The 27,932-nt window shown below is 37.0% G+C and overlaps 1 protein-coding gene across 3 annotated transcripts in view; it reads right to left on the minus strand.

The window, feature by feature from the left end:
- Nucleotides 1-15,279: 15,279 nt before the first annotated feature.
- C10H1orf141 (chromosome 10 C1orf141 homolog) overlaps nt 15,280-27,932 on the minus strand; it is a 66,978-nt gene continuing 54,325 nt past the window's right edge. For all 3 annotated transcript variants that reach the window (XM_059136456.1, XM_059136457.1, XM_059136455.1), the window contains 3 exons: nt 19,561-19,630; nt 18,127-18,316; nt 15,280-16,398 (listed from right to left, as the gene is read on the minus strand). In XM_059136456.1, coding sequence (XP_058992439.1) covers nt 15,826-16,398; nt 18,127-18,316; nt 19,561-19,630 — 833 coding nt within the window. In that variant the 3' untranslated portion in view covers nt 15,280-15,825. The remainder of the gene's footprint in view (nt 16,399-18,126; nt 18,317-19,560; nt 19,631-27,932) is intronic.

Consider the following 27,932-nt stretch of genomic DNA (forward strand, 5'->3'; position numbering starts at 1 on the left):
AAGCAGAATAGAGACAGATAGTCCAAATTAGTCCAAGGTTTGGAGCTGAGAGACAATAACTTAATAATTGACCCCCTAATGTTCGTAAAAGGAACAACCATCCACTGAGTTGCTCACCTTAGAAACCTAGTAACTAGTCATTCTTGGGGCTTCTCTCTTCTCATTGGTCATTCATAAGCCTCTAAATATCTCTGAAGTTTGAACCCACTGCCACCATCATCAATCTCTCACCAAGACTGGATAACTAGCCTAGCATCCATGCTCCTCCAGTTCATTCTCTACCAAGGCACAGTGGTTTCACAAAACTGCAGATCTAATTGTTAGGATTAAACCTACCTCCTGCCTTATTTCACAACATTCTCCTTTTGGTTCTCCCTGCTCTACATTCATACTTGACTTTCTTTAATGTGTTCCTCAAACACATCTTCTCGTTTCTGGATCTTCGCACCTGCTCATCACTTGGCTTATTATAGATTAACCTTCCATCTGCACAAATCATACCTCCCTCTGCTGGCTAACTTCTTCAAGTTTCAAATAAAATAGATAATCTTCAATGAGGTCTTCCCTACCCATAGACTCATTAACACCATCCCTGCATGCTTCTAAAGTAGCATAATAACTTTCAGCCTATTGCCTTTCCCTTACCACTCATGCTCAGACCATAATGCACAGGTGGTTGCTATTGAAATATACTCAGAGCATAGACTGCAAATTCTTAAATTCTGTGCTTAAAATTCAATGGTGCATAAAAATTTTAGAGAAAAAATCCTTTTCCCCTTCTTATTCTTTTTAAGCCAGATAAACATCTTCCAAAACATCTCCCCTCAGAGACTTCCCCAATTGAATTGATTAAAAACTCTATTCTTCAAATTGTTTAGACCCAAAACCTTGCAACCATCTTCATCTCCTCCCTTTTTCACAGCCCACATCCAACTTTCAGCAAATTCCATCAACTCTATCTTTAAAATATATCTATATTCTGACACTTGTTACTTCTACTGGCATCCTAGTCCAAGTTGCCATATGGTCTTGCTAAAATATTGTAAATCTTTCTGCAGTGGTTTTTCTGCTTCTATCTTGAATTTACCTTTCTCTCTTAATCCTTTCTCACTGAAACACCCAAAGTGACCTAAAAAAAAAAAAAAATGTCACACCTCTGCCCAAAACTGTTCAGTCACTTCTCATCTTACTCTAAATAAAATTCAAAACCTTAAAATGGCCTACAAAGTCTTACATGACTTGGCCTCTTGTTATTTTCATGATTTCATCCTCTCCCTTCTCTGTTCCACTTCCCTTCTCTGTTCCATTCAGCCACGGTGGCCTCCCTGCTGTTCTTAGAACACTCAAAGTATACTATACCTCAAGACCTTTGCTCTTATTATACTCTGCCTGGAATACTGTTTCTCTAAATAGCCTCATGGTTCATGTTACAGCTTAATTCATTTCTTAACTCAAATGTCATCTTAATAAAGTAGTTTTCTCAACTGGAGAAAGAAATGAAAGGAGAGCTAAATAAATGAAGAGCTATACTGGGTTCATAGATTGGAAAATCCAATATTTTTAATATGTTAATTCTCTCCAAATTTATCTACAGGCTTAATGCAATTCCTGTAATTAATGTATAATATTCCATTATATAATATAATATATATATATATATATATATATATATATATATATATTAGCCCATTCATCCACTGAAGAACATTTATATTGATTCCATATAATAGCTATTGTGAAATAGTGCTACAATGAACATGGAAGTGCATATATCTCTTTGAAATTCCGTTTTAAATTCTTTGATAATAAATGCTTGCCTCATTGCAACTGGAGAGCATTATATTAAGCGAATTAAGTCAGGCAGAGAAAAACCAGCACCAAATGATTTCACTTGCATTTGGAATTTAAGAAATGGTCGTAGGGAAAATCAGAGACACACAAACTGAAAACAGACTCTTAACTATAAAGAGCAAACTGATGGTAACCAGAAACAGTGAAATAGGTGATGGGGATTAAGGAGAGCACTCGTGATGAGCACTGGGTGTTGTATGGAAGTGTCAAATCACTATACTGTATACCTGAAACTAATTTAATACTGTATGTTAACAACTGGAATTTAAATTGAAACTTTAAAAAAATCAAATCAATAATCTGAACTTATATCTAAGAAAGTAGATTTTTTTAAAAAAAATTTTGAAGTGTTTAATAAATATCCAGAAGTAGAATTGCTGGATCATATGGTAGTTCTATTTTTAATTTTTTGAGGAAACTCCACACTCTTTTCTACAGTGGTGGAACCATTTTGCATTTGCTTCAACAGTAGATCAGGTTCCAATTTCTCCTCATCCTCATCAATACTTGTTGTTTTCTCTTTGTTTTGTTTTATATAGTGACTATCCCAACAGGTGAGGTGATTCCTTGTTGTAACTTACATTTCCCTGATGTTGAGCATCTTTCCATATGCTTGCCAGCCATTTGTATGTCTTCTTTGGAGAAATGTCTATGCAAGTTCTTTACCCATCTTTAAATAAGATTATTTGTTTTGTTCTGTTCTGCTATTATTGAGTAGTAGGAGTTCCTTATATATTTTGGATATTAAGTTAATCTTACCAGATACATGCTTTGCAAATATTTTCTCCCATGCCATAGCCTTTTCACTCTGTTTCCTTTGCTGTGCAGAAGTTTTTAAATTTAATATAATCCCATTCGTCTATTTTTGTTTTTGTTGCCTGAGCTTTTGGTGTCATGTGCAAGAAATCATTGCCAAGACCAATGTTATGAAGCTTTATTCTTATGTTTTCTTCTGAGAATCTGGACTTCTAGACTTCAATCCATTTTGAGCTGATTTTTTCATATGGTGAAATATCAAAGTCTAATTTTACTCTTTCACATATGGATATTCATTTCTTTCCTACCACCATTTGTTGAAGAGACTCTTTTCCCCATTGTGTAGTCTTGGCACCCCTGTTGAAGATCATTTGACCATATACATGGTTTTATTTCTGGGCTCTTTATTTTGTTCCAGTGATCTATATTTGTTTTTATGCCAGTGTCATACTATTTTGGTTACTGTAGCTTTGAAATATGTTTTGAAGTCAGGAAGTGTAAAACCTCCAGTTTTGTCCTTTCTCAAGATTACTTTGGCTATTCAGGGTTCTTTGTGGCTCCATATGAATTTTTGGACTGTTTTTCCAATTTCTTAAAAAAAAGTCATGGAATTTTGATGAAGATTGCATTGAATCTATAGATTGCTTTGGGTGTTATGGACATTTTAACCTTATGAACTCTTTCAATCCATGCACATGGGGTGTCTTCCCATTAAACTGTGTCTTCTTTAATTCCTTTCAGTGATATTTTGTATTTTCAGTGTACATGTCTTCCATCTCCATTTCAAAAACCTTATCTTCCTTCATAGTTTTACCATTTCTTGACTATGTTGTATGAGTTTTTGTCCTTCTCTTCCCAATAAAATATTAGCCCCATGAGCATGCATGGATCCATGTTTTATAAAACCTGAAGCTTTTGTGGCCCATTTTTAAGAAAAAATTGCAAAATTAATAATGTAAAAGGTTGCACAAAAATGAATTTATACTTAATAAAAAAATCTTTTTAAAGCTGACAAATAGAAAATTCATGTTTTTATTAATTAAGTGCTTGTCACATTTCTATACTTTTTTCCTATATTTTTGGCTGCATACTTATTTGACTGCTTCTGTAGGTAACAATAATTTTGTAATTATTGAGATATTCGAAAAATAGTTCAGTCTTTCTTCTAGCATGGTTTGACAATAATTTTATTTGTCTGATGATTGGAGAAAGGTTTTATAGTTTCTGACCTTATATGTTTCAGATATTGTTTTTCCTCATCTAGTCACAAACTGTTTGGTACTGGCTTTTATTTCATGGTATGTCCCCTGGACCTGTAACTTTGTGTTACATGGTAGATAAAATACCACAGTAGGTAACAGAAGTATTCTAGGAAGCCATTCCTATGTTAAAACAGCTAAGTAACTCTATATAGAAGTGACTGCATACTGTCTATATACATCCTACTAAAACCCAGGACATATATTCCTAACTCAACTTCTCTATACAAGGATTTTCAAATACTTTCTGCCATGCTAATGTCATCTGAAATGAAGGGAAATATGATGATGGAAAAATTGAAATGGAAAGAGACAACATTCTTAGCCAGTTATAACTAAAATATCTTCTGCAAATTTTATAAAATTTATAAAATATATAAAGCAGAATAATGTATTTCTAGGGCCCTTGAGGCCTTAGAAAAAGTTCATGCAAGTGAGAGGCGTGAAGCTTAAGTTTCATTAACTTCATAATCCCTGTCTATAAGGGTTTTTTTGTTTGTTTTTGTTTTTCTTCACAGCTGTATTCTTGATACCTAGAATAGTGCCTTACAAAAAGGCATATTGCAAGCATTCAGTAAGTATATGCTAAGAGAGGAAGGAAGGAAAAGAAAGGGAAAGAAGAGTAATTCTTTGCATAATTTCATTACAGAAGCACAATGTGGTTTCCCCATACTTTGCAGAAAATAACTCATTAAAGTTATTTCCAAGGAAGCAAAATGCAATTGGACCAAATGAGGTAGTCTAGGATTGTAAACTTCACATATTAAGATGACATACCAATACAAAGAGGTAATCTGAAATCAAAAGTATCTGGACTCAAAAGTAGGCAGAACTATGAGGTGGCCCAGAAGAGGAAGGTTCAGGATAGAAACTTGGGTAGGAGTTAAAAGAGGAAACTGAAGTTATCATGGACATATGTGCATCCAAGTAGACTTCTTTAAAAAATGTTGGGGGTACTGCAGGCTTCTTCTAATGATTCTGGAAAGACCAATATTGTTGATAAGTCACATAGGTGTATGTCCATCTTGCCTCCTCAGTTCTTAGGGTTAATATTCAGTAGCCACTGACCAGTCTGGCCACTCTATACTTAGCATATAGGTATATTTCTATAAATGCTGGTAAACAGTAACTTCCCTGATTTCTCTGAGACTTGACCATGGTCACCCTAGTCCCTTCTCTGGGATCCCCCAGGCCTCCCCACAAACCAGCAACCAAAGGAATAAGTCTAGGAGTGACATCCTGCTTCAGCCATAAGTTTCATTGATCATTGCCTATACTGTACTCATTATTAAATCTTTTTCATATAATCCCTGGTTCTATTAAGCAATCAACATAGCTGCATGGGAGAAATCATGATCAGGAAGGGGGCACAATCTCACCCTCTGGGTATCCTGTGGGTTAGTCTAAGAATAGAATACTACACTCTTATTACTTACATTGATTGTTTTCCCTGGAGTTGAGATTTCCCAGGGTAGAGCATTGGACAGGTAGTCAGCTTCCCCATCAAACCACATAAATGGCTTAAGTTAAGTCTGCTCTGGTCACTGTAAGATTTCCAGCAATTAGAACAGTGGTGGCACATAGTAAGTACTCAATAAACATTTTTTGATTAGAAGATGAACAGTAAAAAAGAAAGTAGAATCTGAAAGGTCTAGATCTGGAAAGATGGTCTAAAATCTTGGCAGGGATGGGGCGAAAATCATTTAAAGTTTTCCCTCATATTCAGTGGGGGAATCTGAGGCTTGACAGTTTGAAGTTCTTACCCAAATAACCGTGAGTTATTAACAGAACTGGTGTAGAAGCTTTGCCTCTTGTATCTCCATCCAATGCTCTGAGCACTGAGCTCTCCCTCTTAAATCCAAGGAATCAGGTAATCCTACTTTGAATTTCTTGTACCACAGAAAAATTCAGAGATAATCAGTACTGTTGCCCACATGGGAATTGGAAGATTTAAGTAAATTCCAGGATTACATGAGGAAGAAATCTCATATTACAGCTGCAGCTGGTTTTGCTTTCCTCCTATTCTTGGAACTGGTAGGCAGGGTGAAGTCATGAGTTTGAGCAGAGTGGGAGAGTTTGGAACAGCCACCATGAATGTGTGAAAGGAAGTCAACAGGAGTTAAAAAGATTGCTGAGAGCTGAGAGAATGAGGTTGACAGTAAATAGGATGACTGTGTGTGGACCTACTCAGCGCGGTAGATGAATTTTCTCAGCAATGTTGCCAGCAATAAAGAATTATCCATCCCCAAATGTCAATAGCACTGAGTTTAAGAAACCCTGCCCCAGAAAGATTTTAAGTGTATAATGGCCACATGTGGCTAACAGTTACTATATTGAACGGCACAAATACAGAACATCTCCATAATTGCCGAATATTGCACTGGGCAGCTCTGGTCCAGAAGATTTTCAAGGTCCTTTTTATCTCTAAGGTCCTAAGCAAATCAGTGAAAGAAGAGAGGAAAAGAGCAAGATAGTAAGAATGCCAGGAGAGGGGTAAAAAAAGCAAAAGAATGAATAAAACTCTCTTTAGAGGCATCAGTTACCAGTTATGGTCACTAAACATGTATAATTCACATCTGAAACAGAGAGCCCCTATTTTGATTCTGGTTCACCAAAAAAAAAAAAAAAAAAAAAAAAAAAAAGGCAGCATACTGTTTAGATCAAATTAACTGTCAACTAAAATTAGCTAAGTATGTTGACAAACTAAATGCCACTTGGGAATCTACACTGTGGCTACTTGTCTGACTAGTTCTTTGTCTCTTTCTTGTTGTCCTCACACTGCTATAGCTATAAATGCAGTGCCCTACCTCTTTTCTGGGCAGAGAACATATAAAATGAAAGTTTTCTTTAGAGTGAAAGAGGCGGTAAATAGGATTTACATTTAATAATATCCCCTCAGTTTTAATAATGGTTGGTTTTGATTCTCTCTTTGGGGACTGAAAAAAAATACCCTCCTGCTCATACTACACCTGTGTCTAATCCTGGGCACCTGACTCTTGGAGGAAAATGAGATGACTCTGATGTCTTTTTTCTTTTTTTAAGATTTTATTTGACAGACAGAGATCACAAGTAGGCAGAGACAGGCAGGGGGCAGGGGGAAGCAGGTTCCCTGCTGAGCAGAGAGCCTGATGCGGGGCTCAATCCCAGGACTCTGAAATCATGACCTGAGCTGAAGGCAGAGGCTTTAACCCACTTAGCCACCCAGGTGCCCCTCTGATGTCTTTAAATATGTCAATGGCTTCCAGGCTGAAAGAGAAATATTTTTTTTGAAGTATCCAATATTAGAAAAAAGAAAGGTGATTATTGAATATTCTTTAGTCGGGTGCTGGGAATTGTCAGATGGATTCTTGAAGTATTAATTCTTATAATGGTATGCACCTTTGACTGGCTTTCTGTCTTTTTTTTTTTTTTTTTGAAGATTTTATTTATTTATTTGAGAGAGAGAGAAAGTGAGAGAGAACATGAGAGGGGAGAAGGTCAGAGGGAGAAACAGACTCCCTGTGGAGCTGGGAGCCTGATGTGGGACTTGATCCCGGGACTCCAGGATCATGACCTGAGCTGTAGGCAGTCGCCCAACCAACTGAGCCACCAGGTGCCCCTGATTGGCTTTCTAATAGAAAAGTTATCTTGTAGAAAACCACTTGTGATGGAAATAGCTCTTGTCTATAGCACAGATAAATTTTATCTATTGAGGTATAATTGATTTCCCTCTGGTAGAAAAAATAACCATAAAGCTTTAAATTTATTGCTCTGTAAGATATTAACCAGCTTTGCATTTACTATTATATTCACTTTAACATTCATTTGGCTAACTCAACTACATAAATCTGTCTTCATATTTTCTTTTGTATTGGTTTTAACATCTCACTATTTACTCGTTAATGGGTGGTTGAATAAAATCCTTGACATCTGTTCATTTTATGTTTCTGTGAAAGCCATGCATACTTAAAAGAAATCTTAGTCAAGTAATGCTCCTGGATCAAATGGGTTCAGTGGAAGCCATAGATTTTTATCTTACCATAATGAAGAACTTATCAAGAGTGTGTGCGCAGTATCTTCCAGCTGATTCTCATGTTTACTCACAACCCAGCTCTGTGCCCTGGGAGGTTGGTTTCTATGGATTATGTCAATGGGCTCTCCTCACCCAGGGCTGGGACGAGATGATGCGAGAGGGGCACCTAAGGCAGGGCATTTAAGGAGGCTCTCTCTCCCAGGGCTGATGCTGCAGCTGCATGGCTCTGACAGGAAGTGTCTCCTTATATGCTATGCACTAACTAGACACCCCACTTGCCCATTTTTCATCTGGTCCCAGCCTTAACTCCAGACTTTTGATTTTAGACAGTGGGTGGTGCTATAGGCACCAGAGGGCAAAAGGAAAATGAGGTCCCCGGGTACTCATTTTTACCCTGGGTTCTTCTCTGAAATGTTACCATGGGCTTGCATCAGGGGCTCCTCTCCCTGTCTGCATTCCTCTAATCCCTCCTTCTTTTCAGCCTGTAGACCCAGGGTGGTTACTAGCTCTGAGGCCCTAATTTATTCCTTGTAGTTTCCTTACAGGAAGCTGATGCCTTGGTAAACAGCCCCTTAGTAAGTTCTCAAGTTATTCACTTTGGCTGTGGATAATTTTGACCATCTGATTTCTGTTAGGTCCCTTGATGATACACAATTAGCAAGACCTGAAAATGGCATGGGTTGTTTAGAGAAGAATGGCTTTTCTGCCTGCTGGAGGTGTTCAAGCCAAAGGTAGAGGTTCAGTGGACACCAAAGCCACGAAGGTGTTTTCTCTGGAGGAAGGCATAATTATGTGACTATGATTTTCTCAATACGAAGGTCGCACAACACAACTGTAGTGTGTGTGTGTGTGTGTGTGTGTGGGTGTGGGTGTGGTGTTCGTAGGAGTGATGAAAATATGGAAAGAAAAGAGGAAGTAAAACAGGACACTTTATCCCCTTGCTAACAAATATGTCGTCAAGGGAGATTTGTTGGTGGTACTTGGAAAGAACATCTTGGTTAGCAACAGAGAGTAGTGGAGTTAAGAAATTTTGCTGTATCATATATGTCAAAATTAGCAGAATTTTAGGTCTCCTCTTGTGAAATGTGAGGACCTGGATATGGACTCCTGCTAAGAGTATGCATGTCTTATAGCACTCAGGTATAGATTTAATTTGGGTATGCTAAGTCTCTTACTCCATGTTGCAGGAAGAAAAGTTTCCAGATGTACAGCTTACAATATGGCCAAAATGGTGAACTATCATCTCAGATTTAAAGCATGGTCCATATTCTCCAAAAAAGCATTCTTTGTGGGCAGCTAACCCATGTTAAATTTCCAGTCACCATGCTGGAACAAACAGGAGCCTCAGCTCAGCGCAGACTAATGTCTGGGGAGCTAGGGTGGAGATGCAAATAGAGGAGGCCCAGGGTTAAGGATCTGCCTTCAGCTTAGGTCAGGGTCCTGGGATCAAGCACCATATTGGGCTCCCTGCTTAGCAGGGAGTCTGTTTCTCCCTCTCCCTCTGCCTGTCCAGCCCCCTGCCCTGTGCACGCTCTCTCTCTCTCAAATGAATAAATTTTCAAAAATATTAAAATAAAATAAAATAAAGTGGTACCATCTGTGCACCAGAGGGGAGAACAAGATGGAGGGCCAAAGATGGAGTCAGCATCCCTATATTGCATTAGTTTGTTCTTGTAATGGAAATAACTTCATTATTTTAGTGATTGACAACATCAAAATATTATTTCTTAATCATGTTACCTGAAGTCCATGGGTTGGCTGAGGCTCTTCTGGGCCTTGCTTAGCTGATCTGGGCTCCAAATGTCTTCTCATCCTAGCATCCATGCTCAAAGTATGACTACTACCTGAGACATGTCATTCTGATGGAGGAGGATGGGAGCAAAGCTAAATCATGTGAGTCATGTGTGCTCATATTTTATTGGTTAAAGTAAGTATCATGACCAAGCCCAAGTCAATGAAGGAGGGAAATACACCCCCAACCATGCAGAAGCATAGTAAATGCAGGAAGAGAGTGAGTGATCGTGAACAAACTTAAAATACTGCAACAAGTATTTGAAATTTTACCCTTATGATTTGAAGTCTCCAGCCCCCACTTTTTTTTTTTTTTTTTTTTTTAGTATTTATTAGAGAGAGAGAGAGAGAGGAGGGAGGTGGGGGGAAGGGACAGAGGGAGACAATCTTCAAGCACACTTGTGGAGCCCAAGACAGGATTTAATTTCACAACCCATGAGATCATGACATGAGCAGAAACTAAGAGTCAGATCCTCAACTGACTGAGCCACCAACTTACCTCTCCAACATCCACATCTAACCCATCTTTCTTACCTTCCCTTCTGCCCCGTGTCTCTGACTTCTGCATTCTTCTGGTTTTAAGAGGTCATGTGATTACATTGGGTCCACAAGTACTTCAGAATGTTCTCCATATTTTAAGGTCAGATAACCTAAATCCTTAAATCAGGTAACCTTAAATCTTTTGATAAAGTTCTTAAGGTCAGGTAACCTTAAATCCTTAAGGTCAGGTAACCTTAAATCCTTCGATGAAGTTCTTACACAGCAGTATCTAAAGTAGTGTTTGACTGGGCAGCTGGGTGGCTCAGTGGGTTAAGCCTCTGCCTTCAGCTCAGATCATGATCTCACGGTCCTGGGATCAAGGCCTGCATCAGGTTCTCTGCTCAGCAGGGAGCCTGCTTCCCCCTCTCTTTGCCTGCCTCTCTGTCTACTTGTGATCTCTGTTTTATAAATAAATAAAATCTTAAAAAAAAAATAAAGTAGTGTTTGACTGAAAAAAAAAGGGATGTGAATCTTGAAGAGACATTTTTGGAATTTGGCCTACCACACTGGCTTCAATCATAAAGTAAGGAAAATGACTTTTAAATTCATCTAGTCTTGGTTCCTATCTTCTAGGAAATTGACCTATTCCAAATATCCATTCCTAGAGGTCAATTTTGATCATGTCCTTTTTGATAGATCACCCACTTTTTTCTAAATTTTTCAAATTTGTTGACATAAGTATATATGTAATATTTCTTCTGATTCTTTTCCTTTCTTCTATATCTATGATTGTTTCTTTTCTCATTCATTATCTTATATTCCCTTTTTTGCTCCTTTCCCTTAAATCAGGCTTGAGGACGACTTAGGCATTTTAGTTTATTTTAAAAACAAACACACAAAATAACTATTGCTTTTATTTACCCTTTCATACTATATTTTTATTTCTACCTAAGTATTTTTAGAGTTAGTGGTTTTTGGTATTAGTTTCCTATTCAGTTTCTTGTGGTTTATTTTATGCTTTTTCTAATTTCCTGAGATGAGAACCTTGGGATCCTTTTCACTAAATCCTTTTCAGGAAGAGGGAGAAAGAGGAAGAGGAGGGGGGGGAGGAGAGAAAAATGAAAACTTGACAGGTTCTTTTGAAGTAGCTTCTGCTTTTGTGCCACAAGATTTTGGAATGAAATTGTTTCCTTTTCATTTTCTACCTTATAATTTGAGTTTTGATTTCTTCTTTATCCCTTCTTTATTTTCAAATAGTAAAAAAAATTGGATTTCACTTTATGTTTATTCTTAACATTACTAGATTATTCTTAAACATCTCTGCATTTATTTAAAAAAAAAAGAATATTGTGTGTTTGTGTAACCCACAATATAACCAATTTTCTATAAATAAACTTCAAATTTTATTTTCTGTTTCAAAAAAACAGAGATCTATATCCATTATATCAACTTTATTAATTGCATTATGTAATTACTATGCCTCCATACTTTTGTCTCTTGTTTTACCTGTTTAACTCTGAAAGAGATGAACTGAAGTCTCCCAATATAGTTTAATTTTTATTAAATTTTTATTATATTCTCTTGAGATTTCCAGTAGTTGTTACTTTATAAATTAGTCACTTTCTTCTTTAGCACATATATAGTGCACCAAAGATGCTGTTTTCATATATTGTGCTTTTATTATTCCATAGCTTATTGTTTCTAATCCTCAGCTTATTGTTTCTAATCCTAAATTTCAGTTTCTCTGATATTAATAATGCCACTCCCTCTTCTTTTTGTTTCATTGGTCTGGTAGCTCTTTTCCCACTCTTTAATTTTCAAGATTTATTTATTGCTTTAATTATATTTCTTATCAACAGTATATAGATAAGTGCTATTTTTTAACTCAGTCTAACAATCTCTGTATTTTAATGGAAAATTCAACCTATATAAATTTAGTATAATACTTGATTTCAATATTTTTATGATTTTATATTTGTTCTTTTTCATTTTCCTTATTTTTTCATATTAATCCATTTCCCCTTTTATTTGGAAGTCTTATGATATATTGTAGTCAGTTAATCATTAACTTTTCTATCATGATTATGCTTGAAGGTAATAACAATCACACCAGTATCCTAAAGAAAATAGTGTAGTGAGTGTGCAACTGTGTCTGTACTGTGCTACACTTGAATGTCCACAAGTGTTTGTATTATTTTTCTTAGCAAATCGCTCCTTGTCTCCTCTAGCAGCTCTGTGCATTCTGTTTATTTTACAGCTGGTTACTAAAAGAGTTGGATTTAGCAGGGTTTGCAAACAGGAAACACCTTTATGTTTTCTAATAATTTTTCTCAGTGCTAATCCTACAGAATGACTCTATTTATTTCTTCCTCCCCAAACCTGAATGAGATCTCTGGCTTTTCTTTCATTCTTTTTTTTTTTTTTTTTTAAGATTTTATTCATCCATTTGACAGACAGATTACAAGTAGGCAAAGAGACAGGCAGAGAAAGGGGGAAGCAGGCTCCCCACTGAGCACAGAGCCAGATGCGGGGCTCGATCCCAGAACCCTGAGACCGCTCTGGCAATTTTCATAATTTTGCCTTTTTCTCTGTTACAGTCCTGCCTGGCTGACACTGGCTGCTGCAGGGCCCCTTTATTTATTTATTTTTAAAATTATGTTCAGTGGGGCGCCTGGGTGGCTCAGTGGGTTAAAGCCGCTGCCTTCGGCTCAGGTCATGATCCCAGGGTCCTGCAATCGAGCCCCACATTGGGCTCTCTGCTTGGCGGGGAGCCTGCTTCTCCCTTTCTCTCTGCCTGCGTCTCTGCTTACCTGTGATCTCTGTCTGTCAAAAAAAAAAAAAAAAATTAAATAAAAAATTAAAAAAATAAAATTATGTTCAGTAACCACTGTATAGTACACCATTATTTTTTGACATAGTTCAATGATTTATTAGTTGAGTATAACACCCAGTGCTTGCAGGACCCCTTCACATGGGTTGCTATTTTCTTAGTTGTCTCAGAGAAGCACAAGAGTGTTTACGGCAGTATCTAGTGAACACAGTACCATGAAAATAAAGTCTTACCCACTATGGAGCGGTGCTATAGAAACAAGCAGACCACAGTCCCCTGGTGAGGCTTCTGAGGGAAAATTCACGGATCTCTGACTTCCCAGTTTTCTCACAGGCTTAGTATTTCCTTCCTGGCCTCTTGGGACTAATGGGACCAGAAACACTTATATAGGACCAAAGACAATCTTCCCCTCGGGTAATGCAGAGCTCCCAAGAGCCAGCTGGTCTCGGGACCCGGCACACCCTCCATCACTGCCTTGTGACACAGAGTCCGGTCTCCAGGGCCATACTGGGATCTCAGCATCAGAAGGGAAACTACGTCTATCCTTGTACTCCACTGCCTGACCATCTCAGCAGCTGTTTGGCTTAAAAGATGACAGATGGAAGCTGAGAGTAGAGGAGAAAGGTGCTGAGCGTAGGTCACTACCTTCCCAGAACTCACTGCTCCTAGATGTCTAACTGTTTTAATGGAGAATTCTCAGCCAAATGTAATTTTTAAGTTGATTTAATGCCTTCCTAAAAGATAAAACTCCCAAGTTCCAGCAGAAACTTCCAAAAACAACAAATACAGAAATCCTTAGTTTTAATTTGCATCTACTTGGGGCTAAAGTTTGAATACTGTAGTTAGGTCCAATATTTAATTTAGAAAAAATAGTGTAAGAGACTTTGGGGGACATCTTTTAAGAAGTTAAGAGCAGGGGAAAGGGTGGAAATAGGAATTTTTTTTTTAAGATTTTATTTACTTATTTGACAGATCGAGATCACAAGTAGGCAGAGAGGCAGGCAGAGAGAGAGAGAGAGAGAGAGAGAGAGAAGGAAGCAGGCTCCCCGCTGAGCAGAAAGCCCGATGTGGGGCTCGATCCCAGTACCCTGGGATCATGACCTGAGCCGAAGGCAGAGGCTTTAACCCACTGAGCCATCCAGGCGCCCCAGGAAAGGAATTTTTAATGAATGTTTGCTACACTCAAATACTCAGGGACTCCACATTATTTTTTTAACACTGATAAATAATAATACCACAATAAGGTATTGTCCCGTCTCAACGTGGGGCTTGCAGTAACCTGAGGCTCAGTTTACATTCTTTCCCCAGGTTTACTCATGTATACCATATTCAAGTTTCATATGTCTTTATCTTACAATGAGTATCAAGAAAAACTACCACCATTACTTGTGATATTATTAGGTACATTTTCTATTTCTCGTTATTTTTATTGTTGATAGTTTTTGAAAAAGAGTTTTAAAAAAGCATTTTATTTTCTGAGCCAGCAGTGTAGTTAGGGAAACTATTTTGCTTTGCAGTGAGCCGGGGAGGAGGGAAAAGCGGGATGGGGTGGGAGTGGGGGGTGGTGAGAAGACTGGATGACACCAAGCCAAGAGAACTAGAGGGTCAGCCCCTACTTGCTGGAAAAGAGAAAGATGACTTCATAACTTTGAGCTACTGCTGCTTCTCCTCCAGTAACCTGAAGAAAGGTATAAAGAGCCAGGAAAGCTTGTATGTTCCTCCTCTACCTCCTTCATACCTGAGCCCATCATCTTACCTCAAAGACTTTTACCCTTGCTCTTCCCTCATTAACAGTTTCCAATTGCACCCCTTCCCCAACCCCTCCCCCATGGTGATTGTTTTAGAGCCAAAACCTAACCCTCCTTGGGAAGAGGTGCACAAGAGGAGCCTTGGCACACAGTAAAGAAAATCGGAAGCAGAAACAGGAACCTGAAAAAATTTATGTCCTCACCTTTGCCAAAGTTGCCAAAGTTGCCAAAGGCCCCCAAAGGCTTCCCCTAACATAAATGTTTCTAATTAAAACTACATCTCCTCACATATTAAGAGTTAAGATTTTTAAAAAATCTTTTAAACATATGGATTAAAAATTAACTTTTGAAATCCAACTTGTGTCTAACTTGAGTTCTGCCTTTTTACTGTTTGGGTGAATGAGAAACAGTAAAATAGCAATATAATAACACACATGATGTTCAATTCTTTATAGGACTTTAGCTTATTAAGGATAAGTTATTCTTTTAAATTATTTAACAGTTCTGAAAAAAGTCAAAGTTATACTTGGAAAAGGCAATGAAGTTCCAGTGTCAACTAACAAAAAGTTATTTTAAATTTTACTGTTTTTTTAAAAATTGCATGAATTGCTAATGTAATACTATTTTCCAATGATTATCCAAAATGCTGATATATAATTAATTCCACATGCATCAAGTTAATGGTACATTTGTCTTATCTGATACCCAATTATTAAGAAAGGTTATTGGTGTTATTTGTCTTCAAACAGCCAATTTCCAGAAACAGTCTGTGTCATTCTTGGTCCCAAATGAGACTTGACCATAGAAATGCTGACGATTGAGGAATCTAATTTAGATCATAAAAATTCATGAACTAGTTTTTCTTGTTGATAATTATTTCCTAATTTTGTCCTTTTATTTACTAAAAATGTTGGCTTTTCTTGAACAGAAGACTGTTGGCTTGTAGTTCCAATGTCAATGTTTTGCTTTCTTACACCATCCGTTCACACATTATTTTGGTAAGAGTTTCGTCAATGATCTTGGAACTTCGTTATTTGCTTTTTGTTACTTAAATATTGCTCTATATAATATTTTTTGAGGTGTGTAATTTTCATTTCACTAGTTTAACAAATCATCCATTGGTGTTACATTATTTAATTTATGGACTTCGAGTATATTTTTTAAAGGCTTTGAGCGATGTTTGACAGGTGAGGCACTGAATTTGCTCCTTGGTTTTATTGTAGAAAACATTCTTTCAAAGTTGCCATGTCTAGCACTCATTTCTTGAATAACACTTCCATCAAAGAAGCCAACAAATTTTTTTGTTAGGCTGGAAAAAGTCTGTGAGAAATTATAGAGTTTACTCCAGGATATGTTTTCAAGTGTCTGCTTATTAGTTTTCTTCCTTAGTTTACCCTCTACAACTCTACGGCCCACTTCAAAAGATATTGCTTGTATATCTCTTTTCCATGTTGTAGGCATAATTCTTTTAGGTTTGGAAGATATAATAAATTGATCACTAATTAAAGATTTGAGGATTTCATAATTTCTTTCTAAAACAAAATCTGCTCTCTTATATGGGTAAATGTTTTCCTTTTCCATACAATGGAGAGGAAGCCTATTTTTTGTCAAAAGTAACATTTGTACATATCCAGTCTCATGGAAAATTATGGGATTTGTGTCATTTTGTTCCTGTGGATTAAAGAAAAGAGTACTTAGTCTTGTTAGTGTGACAAGAAGGCTATATATATTTTTAAACATGAGAATAAAATGGTAAAATATTCTAAAAATGATTACAGAGATTTTTTAAAATATGAACAAGAATGGTACTGAAAAACACAAAAAAGATGTACTTGTATATGTACTTGTATATGACATACTTCCTTCTCTTAATATTCTGTTGAGATGATAGGGGTAAAATTTGAACTTTTGGACTCCTACAATTTTTTTTTTTTAAATAAAGTGAGATATGAACAAATCAATACATTTCTTAGATGTGTGAGATGTTGTCATTGGAAAATAGGATAGTTGGTGGGATGGAACATTATTCTGGTATTTCTTTTCTTTTCTTTCTTTCTTTCCTTTTTTTTTTTTTTTTTTTTTTTGTTCTGGCATTTCTTAGGTTCCCATGTTCAGAAATAAGAAGCATACCACCAAAAAAATGAATTAAGCCAAAGATCTTAAGAGACATAACTAATTATAACCAAAATTACAAAGTCTGGATATCCTAATAATTCCAAGAATATAAAAAGTATCTTTATAATATTTTATTTATTCTAGTACTCCAACCCTTACTTAGCACATAAAAACACTCTATATTTGTAGAATAAAATAGCCAGAGTAATAGGCTGACTTGAAAAAATAAACTATTTTTTCACAGTGATAGCAACTCTTTCCCATATTTCCATTATAGGGCAAAAAGATTAACTCCAAAGAAGCTGGTCAAATATTCCTATTACCAGTGTTTACTTTGCAAACTTTAAGTCAGTGATTACCACCTTTCCTTTAGAAATATAATTAATGAAGAAACCAGGATCATCTAACTGTACATCAGAAAGATATATTGTTGTCTATAATTCCTAAAGATAATGAAAGATCTAGTTTTGCAATCCACTGGGATGTCAATGTCACCTTTTTAACCTCGGTAGTAGAGATTCATCATTTTTTTGGTCTGTCCAACACCTCTGGAAATGTTCTTCGTTATAAATCTTACACAGAGGCAGAAACTAGCTTTATTAGCTTCCCTTGAGTTTAGGGCATAAGCATGTGACTTAGACTCTGCCAATCAGATACACCTGAGATAGTCTTCAGTTCAGAGAAAGCAAGCACTGGGAAAAGTTAGCTATTGTGAAAACCACTCTAGTGAGAATGGTAGCAGATATATCTGCTTTGAAGAGCAGGAGTGGCAAAGATCTTAGAAATAGTATGTCCTGCCCAGAATCAAAGTCATTAATTCCATAACAAAAGCATGGGTCCCAGTGGAGCAGTCTGGGGTTGTAGCTGGGTGACTCCTGACCGTATAATTTTCAAGCCAGATTGTCTCTCCAGCCTTCCCAGAGATTCTGTGAGCTATCAAATATCCTTCAATGGATGAATTTTCTGGTTCAAATAGCTAAAATAGACTGTTAGAAAAGTGAAATATAATGCAGTCACTTTGAAAATACCATTTTTGTTTTATAATCAAAAAAATGATAAAGCCTTCTTCATAAAGAAAAACACAAAACTTATAGTTGATGCAAAGGAATTCCCACTTTTGTGGTGGCAGTTCTAAAAAGAGCATTAAGAATCTAAGTATTGTTACTTTGCAATGTGAAACTGAAAAGTTAAAAGGATTTGTCAAAGATTCCAGTCACTAGAATTTAAGATTCCTACAAGCAGTAATTATACACATATTTACTGAACAATAGTAGATATTATTACCACATGAGAAGTTACTGTCTTTGGTGGACTAGTGTTGATTATCTTGGCATTTGGCTTTTTCAGCTCATCCTCAAAGCACAAGGGAAGCAAGCTTTTCTTTCTTATAGAACAGTAATCACTTAATTGATAATTTTTGATGGTTTTGTTTTCTTCTGTGCTAAAATCATCCATCTGTGGGGCAGATTTTCTTCTGAAAATGAACACAATTGCAGCATACATAATGATAGGGTTGATTTCAGTTTGTCAGTTCTTGTCTCCCTGATCCCTCAGGGTCACTGCCAGCATTTACCCCAAATCCTCAGCCATACACTTTCAACATGATAAGACAATTCCTTCCAGCCTTGTAGGAGGGAAATAGTAAAAGCAGGGGTGGAAGCAATACAGTAGTAATATATATGCTTCTTTGACTTTTTAGTATGGAGGAGGTATACTGTGTAGAGTGAATATTATACAAAGGTAGAGAGATATTTGCCATTTGTTGAGATTCTGGGGAAAAGGTGCTTTGCGAGGCAGCTTCCTGACGACAAAGGGTGGCCCCAGCTTTGTTAACAGAATGCAATGGTATGGGATGGTTATAGGCAGAAAGAAGATAGAGTTTTCATTACAGATTTCCTTTGGTTCACATAGGACATGGACACTGAGTTTAGGCTTACCAAGGTGGTTGCCATTTGAGAGGTGAGGAAGCCTATGTCAAAGGCCTGGCATGAGTGAGGTATGGATTGTCTAGGGGAAGATGAAGGTCATGATGGGAGGCTTAGAGAGTTCTACCACACTAATGAGTTGAGAGTGGACCCAATCCAAGTTTAGAGAGAACAGACCATATATTCATGAACTACAGATGTCGGCAGCCACAGAACACCTAGAAATGAAACCAGCAATACAAGGGCATTAACCAAGATACTGACTCAAGTACCTTTTCCTCAATGTCACAAAGTCCAGTGAACATCTCGTTCATATACTCAGATACCATCTTAGAAAGAAACAGAAGGACTGAGATAAACTTAGAGAGGCTGTACATTATTGCTCCAAAGTGTAAAACATGCAAGGTTAACAAGATTTTACTCTGAGGATCTAATGAGAAAGATCAGTACTTTATACAAGACTACAAAGCTACTTTTCTTACATCCATATTGTAGTGTATTTAAACTTGTCTCTACTAGAAAAACACAGTTGTAGTCTCTCCATTCATTTTTTCATGTTCCTCTTTCCATTTGCTTGTGAACTTGAAATGGATAGAGTGTGAGTTCAAGGTATGAATGTGCTGCTGACTAGTAGAGCACTCTTAGACCAGTCACTGGCTTGCAGTGTAGGCCTAAATCTTAATACTGTGCCTGAATAAATGCATTCTGGTCTACTAAAAAAGAAAAGGCAGAACTCTTCCTATAAGAAACATCACTGAACACAATAAAATATAAAAATGTTAAAATAAATTACCTTTTACTGACATAATCTTCTGAGTGACCAGCCAGATCAAATGATTCCCCAGGATTTTTTTCAGTTTGAGCTGAAATTATAAAAGATTTTCATAAAAGACACTCACATATCATGGCATTTAGAAATAATCTTGTATAAAATATTTTACAATGTAAAACAATATTGGAAAGAACCTGGTATAGGGTTTGATCTGCAGTAGCTACTCAGTAAGAACTTTTTTTTTTTTTTTTTTTAAAGTAAGAACTTAAGTGGACCACACAGAACTGGAAAAGACTGAGGTCAAGGATCTAATGTTTGGCTTAGACAAATCAAACATAAAACTGGCCTTGGAGATTTTTGTGAAAGACATTCCCAAATTTTTAAATCTTTCCAAGATGCAAAGTCATTATTAGCCAGTAGGAAGCCTCAGATGGTTAAACACTATTGGTAAAGAGGGGGTTAATTAGCAGAAGTCAAGCAGATCTTGCCATCTGGCATGAAGGAGATGTCCAGGGTTGAACTCTTCCAAGTATGCTTAGCGGACACTCTAGCATTTCTCTAGTTTCTTAGAAGTGTTCCCAGACACATATGCTATTAGCAGTAAATTCAACTTTTCTCTTGTCCTCGAGTAGTTTGTATTCTAGTCCAATGTTTCCCAACATTTTCCACAGCATGGCAAACATTTTATTTTTTTATTTTTATTTAAATATTTTATTTATTTATTTGAGAGGGAGAGAGAGTGTGTGTGCAGAGGCTGGAAAAGAAGGAGAGGGATAAAGAGGGAGAAGCAGACTCCCTACTGAGCAGGGAGCCCTACTTGATATGGGACTCAATTCCAGGACCTCAAGACCCTGACCTGAGCTGAAGTCAGATGCTTAACTGTCTGAGCCACCCAGGTGCCCCCATGGCAAACATTTTAATTAATATTCTATATACAGTACACTGGGATAAACACTTGAGTACACTTTGTGGCCAGACTGACATAAGGCCGACACAGCACTCTTGAAGGCTGAAGGATCAATATTTCAGTATAACAGGTTACCACAGAAGCCCTATTCCAACACAAGGAAACAGTCAACAACCAAGCAAATAAACCAACAAATAAATACATAAAATAATTTCAACCAATTGTAAGTATTATGAAAATAAATAAACATGGCACCTCACATATGGTGGCTATAGAGGCCTCTCTTAGGAGGAGATATTTGAGTTCAAGTCTGAGAAAAGATGCAACAGGTGAAGCTTTGGGAAAACAGACTACTAGGCAGAGGAAACAGCAAGTATTAAGATCGCAGCATGAAATCAGTTGGGAATGGTGAAGGAACTGAAAGGCCAATATTGCTGGAGTGTAGTGAATGAGGGGGAACGTGGAGAAAGATGAGATGAGAGAGGTAGCAGAGGCCAAATCATATAGAGGCACATAAGGCATACAGAAAACTTAGGACATTAATCTGGTTATGACAGAGATCATTTAGAGGGTTTTAAGCAGAATAAGAAAGAAGTTTGATTTATGCTTTAGGAACATCATTCTGCCTGCTCTGAGATGGACAGTCTGGAGGCATGGAAGAATGTGGATAGCAATAGTAGCAGTGAAGTGACCAGTTAGAAGGCTGTTGCTGTGGTCTAGATGAGACATGTTGGTGGATTAGACAAGGACTGTAGCAGAGGGAATCTGGGTAACGGCCAGCTTCACGTTATATTTTGGGGGTTGATCCAACTACACTGACTCATGGATGGATATGGAAAATAGAGAAATCAAGAATGATACCTAGGTTTTAGCCTCAGCTAAAACCATTTACAGAAATGGGAAGGGCAAGTAGAGAGACAGGTCCACTGATAGAAATAAGGGGCTGGGTTGAGGTTCCCTGGTTTGTGAAAAATCACTTCTTCCCAGGGCCAACTCGGTAACCAGGAGCTAAGTAAGTTAAACCACTTCGGCGCATGATAACTGGATCTGCCATATCCCCAGTATTTCCCTGGCAGGGGAGCTCCATTCACAACTCTAATATCTGGGTCAGCCTGAGGGCCATGAAGTCTGAGTGGCAGCAACTGCAAAAGTTCTGAAAGGAAGGAGTAAGGTGAAGTGAGTAACTGGAAGCAAAGAGAGAAACTTCTAAAATTGTAAAACATATGGAAAATAATAAAGCTAAGAAAGTCAACAAAGTTAACAAGTAGAAGATAAATTCAGTAATAAAATTAAATAGAAGAATCTAAAAACAACTTTAAAATTCTAAGGTGTATATTAGCATCATGTCATAGTTCGACAGTGTCAATTATTGACATCTTAGATTTGACAAAATGTGATATGTTTAGGAACTTTAAAAATATGAATGAAAAATATTCATATAAAAAACCCAAGACATTGTGAGATGAAAACAGGCTGAAGAAGGAAAAACTCAATATAAAAAAATCTTGGAAATCTTGAAAATAAATAATATAACTCTAGATTACATCACAAAAGTGAGAATTAATGGGCTGGAAGAAAACACCAAGGAATTCACTAAGAATGCACAGAGAGAAGCACAGAATTTGATAAATTATGTTATATGTTTAACTATCATTGACTTTAAAACTAACCCTATTTTGTATTTTAAATGGAGCATTAATATTTATTGCATTTATACAACTCTTTTCCCAGGTTGTTTTAGATTATTATTTAATAATCTCCAGATCATTTTAGATATAGTAGATTATTTTTTAAAGATTTTATTTAGAGAGGCACCTGGGTGGCTCAGTGGGTTAAAACCTCTGCCTTCGGCTCAGTTCATGATCTCAGGGTCCTGGGATCAAGCCCCACATCAGGCTTTCTGCTCAGTGGGGAGCCTGCTTCCCTTCCTCTCTCTCTGCCTGCCTCTCTGCCTACTTGTGATCTCTGTCTGTCAAATAAATAAATAAATAAAATCTTTTTTTAAAAAAAAGATTTTACTTAGAGAAAGAGCATGCACAAGAGTGCAAGCAGGGAGGTGGAGCACTGGCAGAAGGAGAGAGAGAAAACATCAAGCAGAGTCTGTGCTGAATGCAGAGTCCTATGCAGGGCCGAGGACTCTCCTATGACCCCGAGATCATGATCTGAGGCAAAACCAAGAATTGGACACTTAACCGACTGAGCCACTCAGGCACCCCTAGGTTATCTTATTTTTGGTGTTTTAGACTTCTGCAGTGTTAGTCTCTTGCTTTCTTTTTTAACCTAACTTATGGAAGTGTAATTTGCATACAATTAAGTGTATGCATTTTACATGTATATTTTGATGAATTCTGACAAATAGAGTCATGTAAGCATCAACAAAATCAAGATATTGAGAACTTCCATTATTTCAAGATAGTTTTCCTATGCTCGTTTTCAGCAAACTTAATCCCTTTGTTCTGTTTTCTCTTTCAAACACACTGGTTATTTCAGGTTTGGATACCTGTTTTGTTCCCTCAGTATACTATCTTTTCTAATCCAGTCATGGCTCTGTCCCTTCACATTGCATTCTATGTGATTTTCCTAAACCTGTCCTTCGTATCTTTGATTTGGTTTACTCCAATGTTTATTCTACTCTTCACTCTTTTAACATAATTTTAGGCTGTGAATTACCTTAAAAATATTTTTAGCTCTGACAGCACCATTTCATTTTTGGCAATTATCTTTTATATCTTCGAATCTTGTTTCACAGAATCCTCACATTCTTTAAACTCTTGAGCATATAAAACAAGTATTCTCTAAATTTCCTCCTGTTTCATGGGGTACAATTTCCATCAGAATGTGACCATTAGCTATCTTTTAAATTATCTCCTTTATTTGCTACAGTATATTTTAAAAATCCCATGTTCTTGTTTTTCCATCTACTCACTTTTGAATCAGGACACTTAAAACCAGGCTTGGTGCTAGTCCAAAAATAATAGAGGGAAATTTTTGGACACTCTCCTTGTTTATCTGAATACTGTTAAATCCTCATCTTAGAAATTAATAGGCAAATCCTGGTGTTACCTTATGTTATGAGTTCAGGCATCCAGCTGCCTAAGAAAGCTGGCAAGGGAGCTGGAGCCCTGAATCATAATGGGGAAATTTGTTTCTGTTAACTGTATGTTCTGTGAAACCTCTTCACCAAACCTCTGATTTGGTGGTGATGGTGGTGGGCACCCTGTCCTTCTACGTGTGAAGAGCCACATGGGTTAGAGTTCTTCACCTCTGTCTGGAGTAAGCAATTCAGTTTGAGGAGGCATTTAGTCAAAGAAAGGCCTCATAGCTCTTGGGCTGTTTTATGGGGTCATATGTTTTTTCTTTACACATTTATCCTTGTGGCTATTACTCATACTTGCAAAGATGATTCCTAGGAAATTGTATCTTATCTCTTCTGTTGTCAACCCTCCTTTCAAGACCTTGCTTATCTAAGTTAGAGGTTTTCCCTCTGAGTACATTCAAAGCAATACTAGGAATCCAAAGAAAGAAAGGGCTAGGTATGATCATTACATTTCTCTCAAAACACTGCTAATACAGATTTAGACTATTTGCAAAGAGGAAAGTGAGAGGGGAGGTTTTTCCATCTTTCTGTGACCCATCATTAATAACAAGCCCCTTTCCCTTGAGCATGTGTGCTGGTGGGGTTAATAGAAGTATTTTCAGAATATCTTCTACCGGCTTTTTAAATACTCTTGCTTTCTTTTAGGAAATGGAATTGTGAATCAACTTCTGGAATCTTCTTTCAAACTACTTCATTTTGTCATATGTAGCAGATTTTCTTTGAGTTTAGGGTAAAATGTCTTAGTTTCAATTTAATGAATTTTTCTTCTTTTTGTTATTAAATTTGGTCAAGATAAATTTGTATTTATGTTGCCCAAATTTCCCAGATGTCTTAATTTGGGACTTTGGTAAAAGAACTATAATGCTTCTTCAGTAGAGAGACTCAACAAATGTTATAAAGGGAAATTTGCTTTGTTGAATGAGTAGAACAGCCCGCTATTAGGAAACACTGCAGATAAGAATAATGTGGTAAAAAGAGGGTTGCTTACTCAACAGTCCCCTTTCCCCCTTTTATGCTAATAGAACTCTATTTTATTCACCCTTCTCCAAACAACCAAGTCTTTTGTGTCTTTCAAGGGAGGCTGGGCTCCTTCCTAACTCAAGGAAGTGAAACTTTAAATGATTTCAGCCTGTGCTTTTCAAAATGTGAGCTATAACCTATCAGTTTAGATACTAAATTAATTTAGCATCTTTTGACTAATATTAAAAAAAAATTAAATAGAATAGAATACAATGTATTATGTGTGTCCTTAGTCATAACTCCACAAAACACTAAAGTACCACAATCAAGTCCAGCTAACAGAGAAAAAGACAATTAGGATACCATGAAGCTGAATCATATTATTTGTATTATATATAATATATGAAAATTATATATTATTTATTATATAAAATAATATTTATATATGTTATTTATTATTAATATATGACTCTATATATTATTATATATCTTATATGGACCATGTTAAAGGTTTGAAAACCTTATCTAAGCTGATAATGATTTATTGGTTTAGATATGGGTGCATTAAGCTATTCTAGCCAAGGAGACAACTGGGGGGGTCTACTAGAGTGTTTTGAGGAGGATTTTTCTCATTTTACAAACGGACCAAAAAGCTTTTCTCTTTTTCAGTGGATGTTGTTACCCATACAAGTTATCTTGAATAGTAGGCACCACACCATACAGTAGGTCTAGGAGGACATGCTACATTTTAAGAAACTTGAGGAAAGATGGAAGGACTGGATATATCCCATCAAGCTCCTGACTTAACCAAGCCTGGAGCTGCCTTACTGATAGACTGCTTATTATTTGAGATTATAAATATCTTTGGGGCGCCTGGGTGGCTCAGGTGTCTGCCTTTGGCTCAGGTCATGATCACAGGGTCCTAGGATCCAGTCCTACATCAGACTCCCTGCTCAGCAGGGAGTCTTCTTCTCCCTCTCCTCCTCCCTCTGCTTGTTCTCTCTCTCCTTCTCTCTCTGTTAAATAAATAAATAAAATCTTTAAAACAATAAATAAATAAATATCTTTGTTGTTTGAGCCATATATAGTCAGAATTTCTTTTAATTACAGCTGTAGTGTCCCAAATATTAAAGATGAATAAGAATCTATCAGGTGGACGCAAATATCATTCTCAATGGAGAAAATAGAGCTTTTCCGCTAAGGTCAGGAACACAGCAGGGATGTCCATTATCACCACTGCTGTTCAACATAGTACTAGAAGTCCTAGCCTCAGTAATCAGGCAACAAAAAGAAATTAAAGGCAAATCAGCAAAGAAGAAGTCAAACTATCATTCTTTGCAGATGATTTGATACTGTATGTGGAAAACCCCAAAGACTCCATTCCAAATCTGCTAGAACTTGTACAGGAATTCAGTAAAGTGTCAGGATATAAAACCAATGCACAGAAATCCGTTGCATTTCTCTACACCAACAACAGGACAGAAAAAAGAGAAATTAAGAAGTTAATTCCATTTACAATTGCACCCAAAACCACAAGATACCTAGGAATAAAGAGGCAAAGAATCTATACTCAGAAAACTATAAAGTACTCATGAAAGAAATTGAGGAAGACACAAAGAAATGGAAAAACGTTCTAAGCTCATGGATTGGAAGAACAAATATTGTGAAAATGTCTATGCTACCTAAAGCAATCTACACATTTAATGCAATTCTTATCAAAGTACCATCCATCTTTTTCAAAGAAATGGAACAAATAATCCTAAAACGTATGTGGAACCAGAAAAGACCTCAAATAGCCAGAGAAATATTGAAAAAGAAAGCCAAAGTTGGTGGCATCACAATTCCAGACTTTAAGCTCTATTACAAAGCTGTCATCATCAAGACAGTATGGTACTGGCACAAAAACAGACACATAGATCAATGGAACAGAATAGAGAGCCCAGAAATAGACCCTCAACTTTATGGTCAACTAATCTTTTACAAAGCAGGAAAGAATGTCCAATGGAAAAAAGACAGTCTCTTCAACAAATGGTGTTGGGAAAATTGGACAGCCACATGCAGAAGAATGAAACTGGACCATTTCCTTACACCACACACAAAAATAGACTCAAAATTGATGAAGGACCTCAATGTGAGAAAGGAATCCATCAAAATCCTTAGGAGAACACAGGTAGTAACCTCTTTGACCTCAGCCGCAGCAAATTCTTCCTAGAAACATTGCCAAAGGCAAGGGAAGCAAGGGCAAAAATGAACTATTGGGATTTCATCAAGATCAAAAACTTTTCCACAGCAAAGGAAACAGTTAACAAAACCAAAAGACAACTGACAGAATGGGAGAAGATATTTGCAAACAACATATCAGATAAAGGGCTAGTATCCAAAATCTATAAAGAACTTATCAAACTCAACACCCAAAGAACAAATAGCCAATCATGAAATGGGCAGAGGACATGAACAGACATTTCTGCAAAGAAGACATCCAGATGGCCAACAGACACATGAAAAAGTGTTCCACATCACTCGGCATCAGGGAAATACAAATCAAAACCACAATGAGATACCACCTCAGACCAGTCAGAATGGCTAAAATTAACAAGTCAGGAAATGACAGATGCTGGCAAGGACGCGGAGAAAGGGGAACCCTCCTACACTGTTAGTGGGAATGCAAGCCGGTGCAACCACTCTGGAAAATAGCATGGAGGTTCCTCAAGAAGTTGAAAGTAGAGGTCCCCTATGACCCAGCAATTACACTACTGGGTATTTACCCTAAAGATACAAATGTAGTGATCTGAAGGGGCACATGCGCCCAAATGTTTATAGCAGTAATGTCCACTACAGCCAAACCATGGAAAGAACCTAGATGTCCATCAACAGATGAATGGATAAAGAAGAGGTGGTATATATATACAATGGAATACTATGCAGCCATCAAAAGAAACGAAATCTTGCCATTTGCAATGACATGGATGGAACTAGAGGGTATTATACTCAGTGAAATAAGTCAATCAGAGAAAGACAATTATCATATGATCTCCCTGATAATGAGGAAGTTGAGAGGGAATGTGGGGGGTTTGGGAGGTAGGAAAAGTATAAATGAAACAAGATGGGATTGGGAGGGAGACAAACCATAAGAGACTCTTAATCTTACAAAACAAACTGAGGGTTGTCAGGGGAAGGGAATAGGGAGAGGGTGGTGGGGTTATGGACATTGGGGAAGGTATGTGCTATGGGGAGTGCTGTGAAGTGTGTAAACCTGGAGATTCACAGACCTGTACCCCTGGGGCTAATAATACATTATATGTTAATAAAAAAGTTATAAAATTAAATCAAATTAAATTAAAACTTTAAAAAAGAATCTATCAGGTGGAGAAATATGTTCTGAGCATAGAGACCAGAATGGATCAAATTACACAGTATTCAGAACAGATC

The sequence above is a fragment of the Mustela lutreola genome, chromosome 10, assembly GCF_030435805.1.
Source record: "Mustela lutreola isolate mMusLut2 chromosome 10, mMusLut2.pri, whole genome shotgun sequence".
Classification (NCBI taxonomy): Eukaryota; Metazoa; Chordata; class Mammalia; order Carnivora; family Mustelidae; genus Mustela; species Mustela lutreola.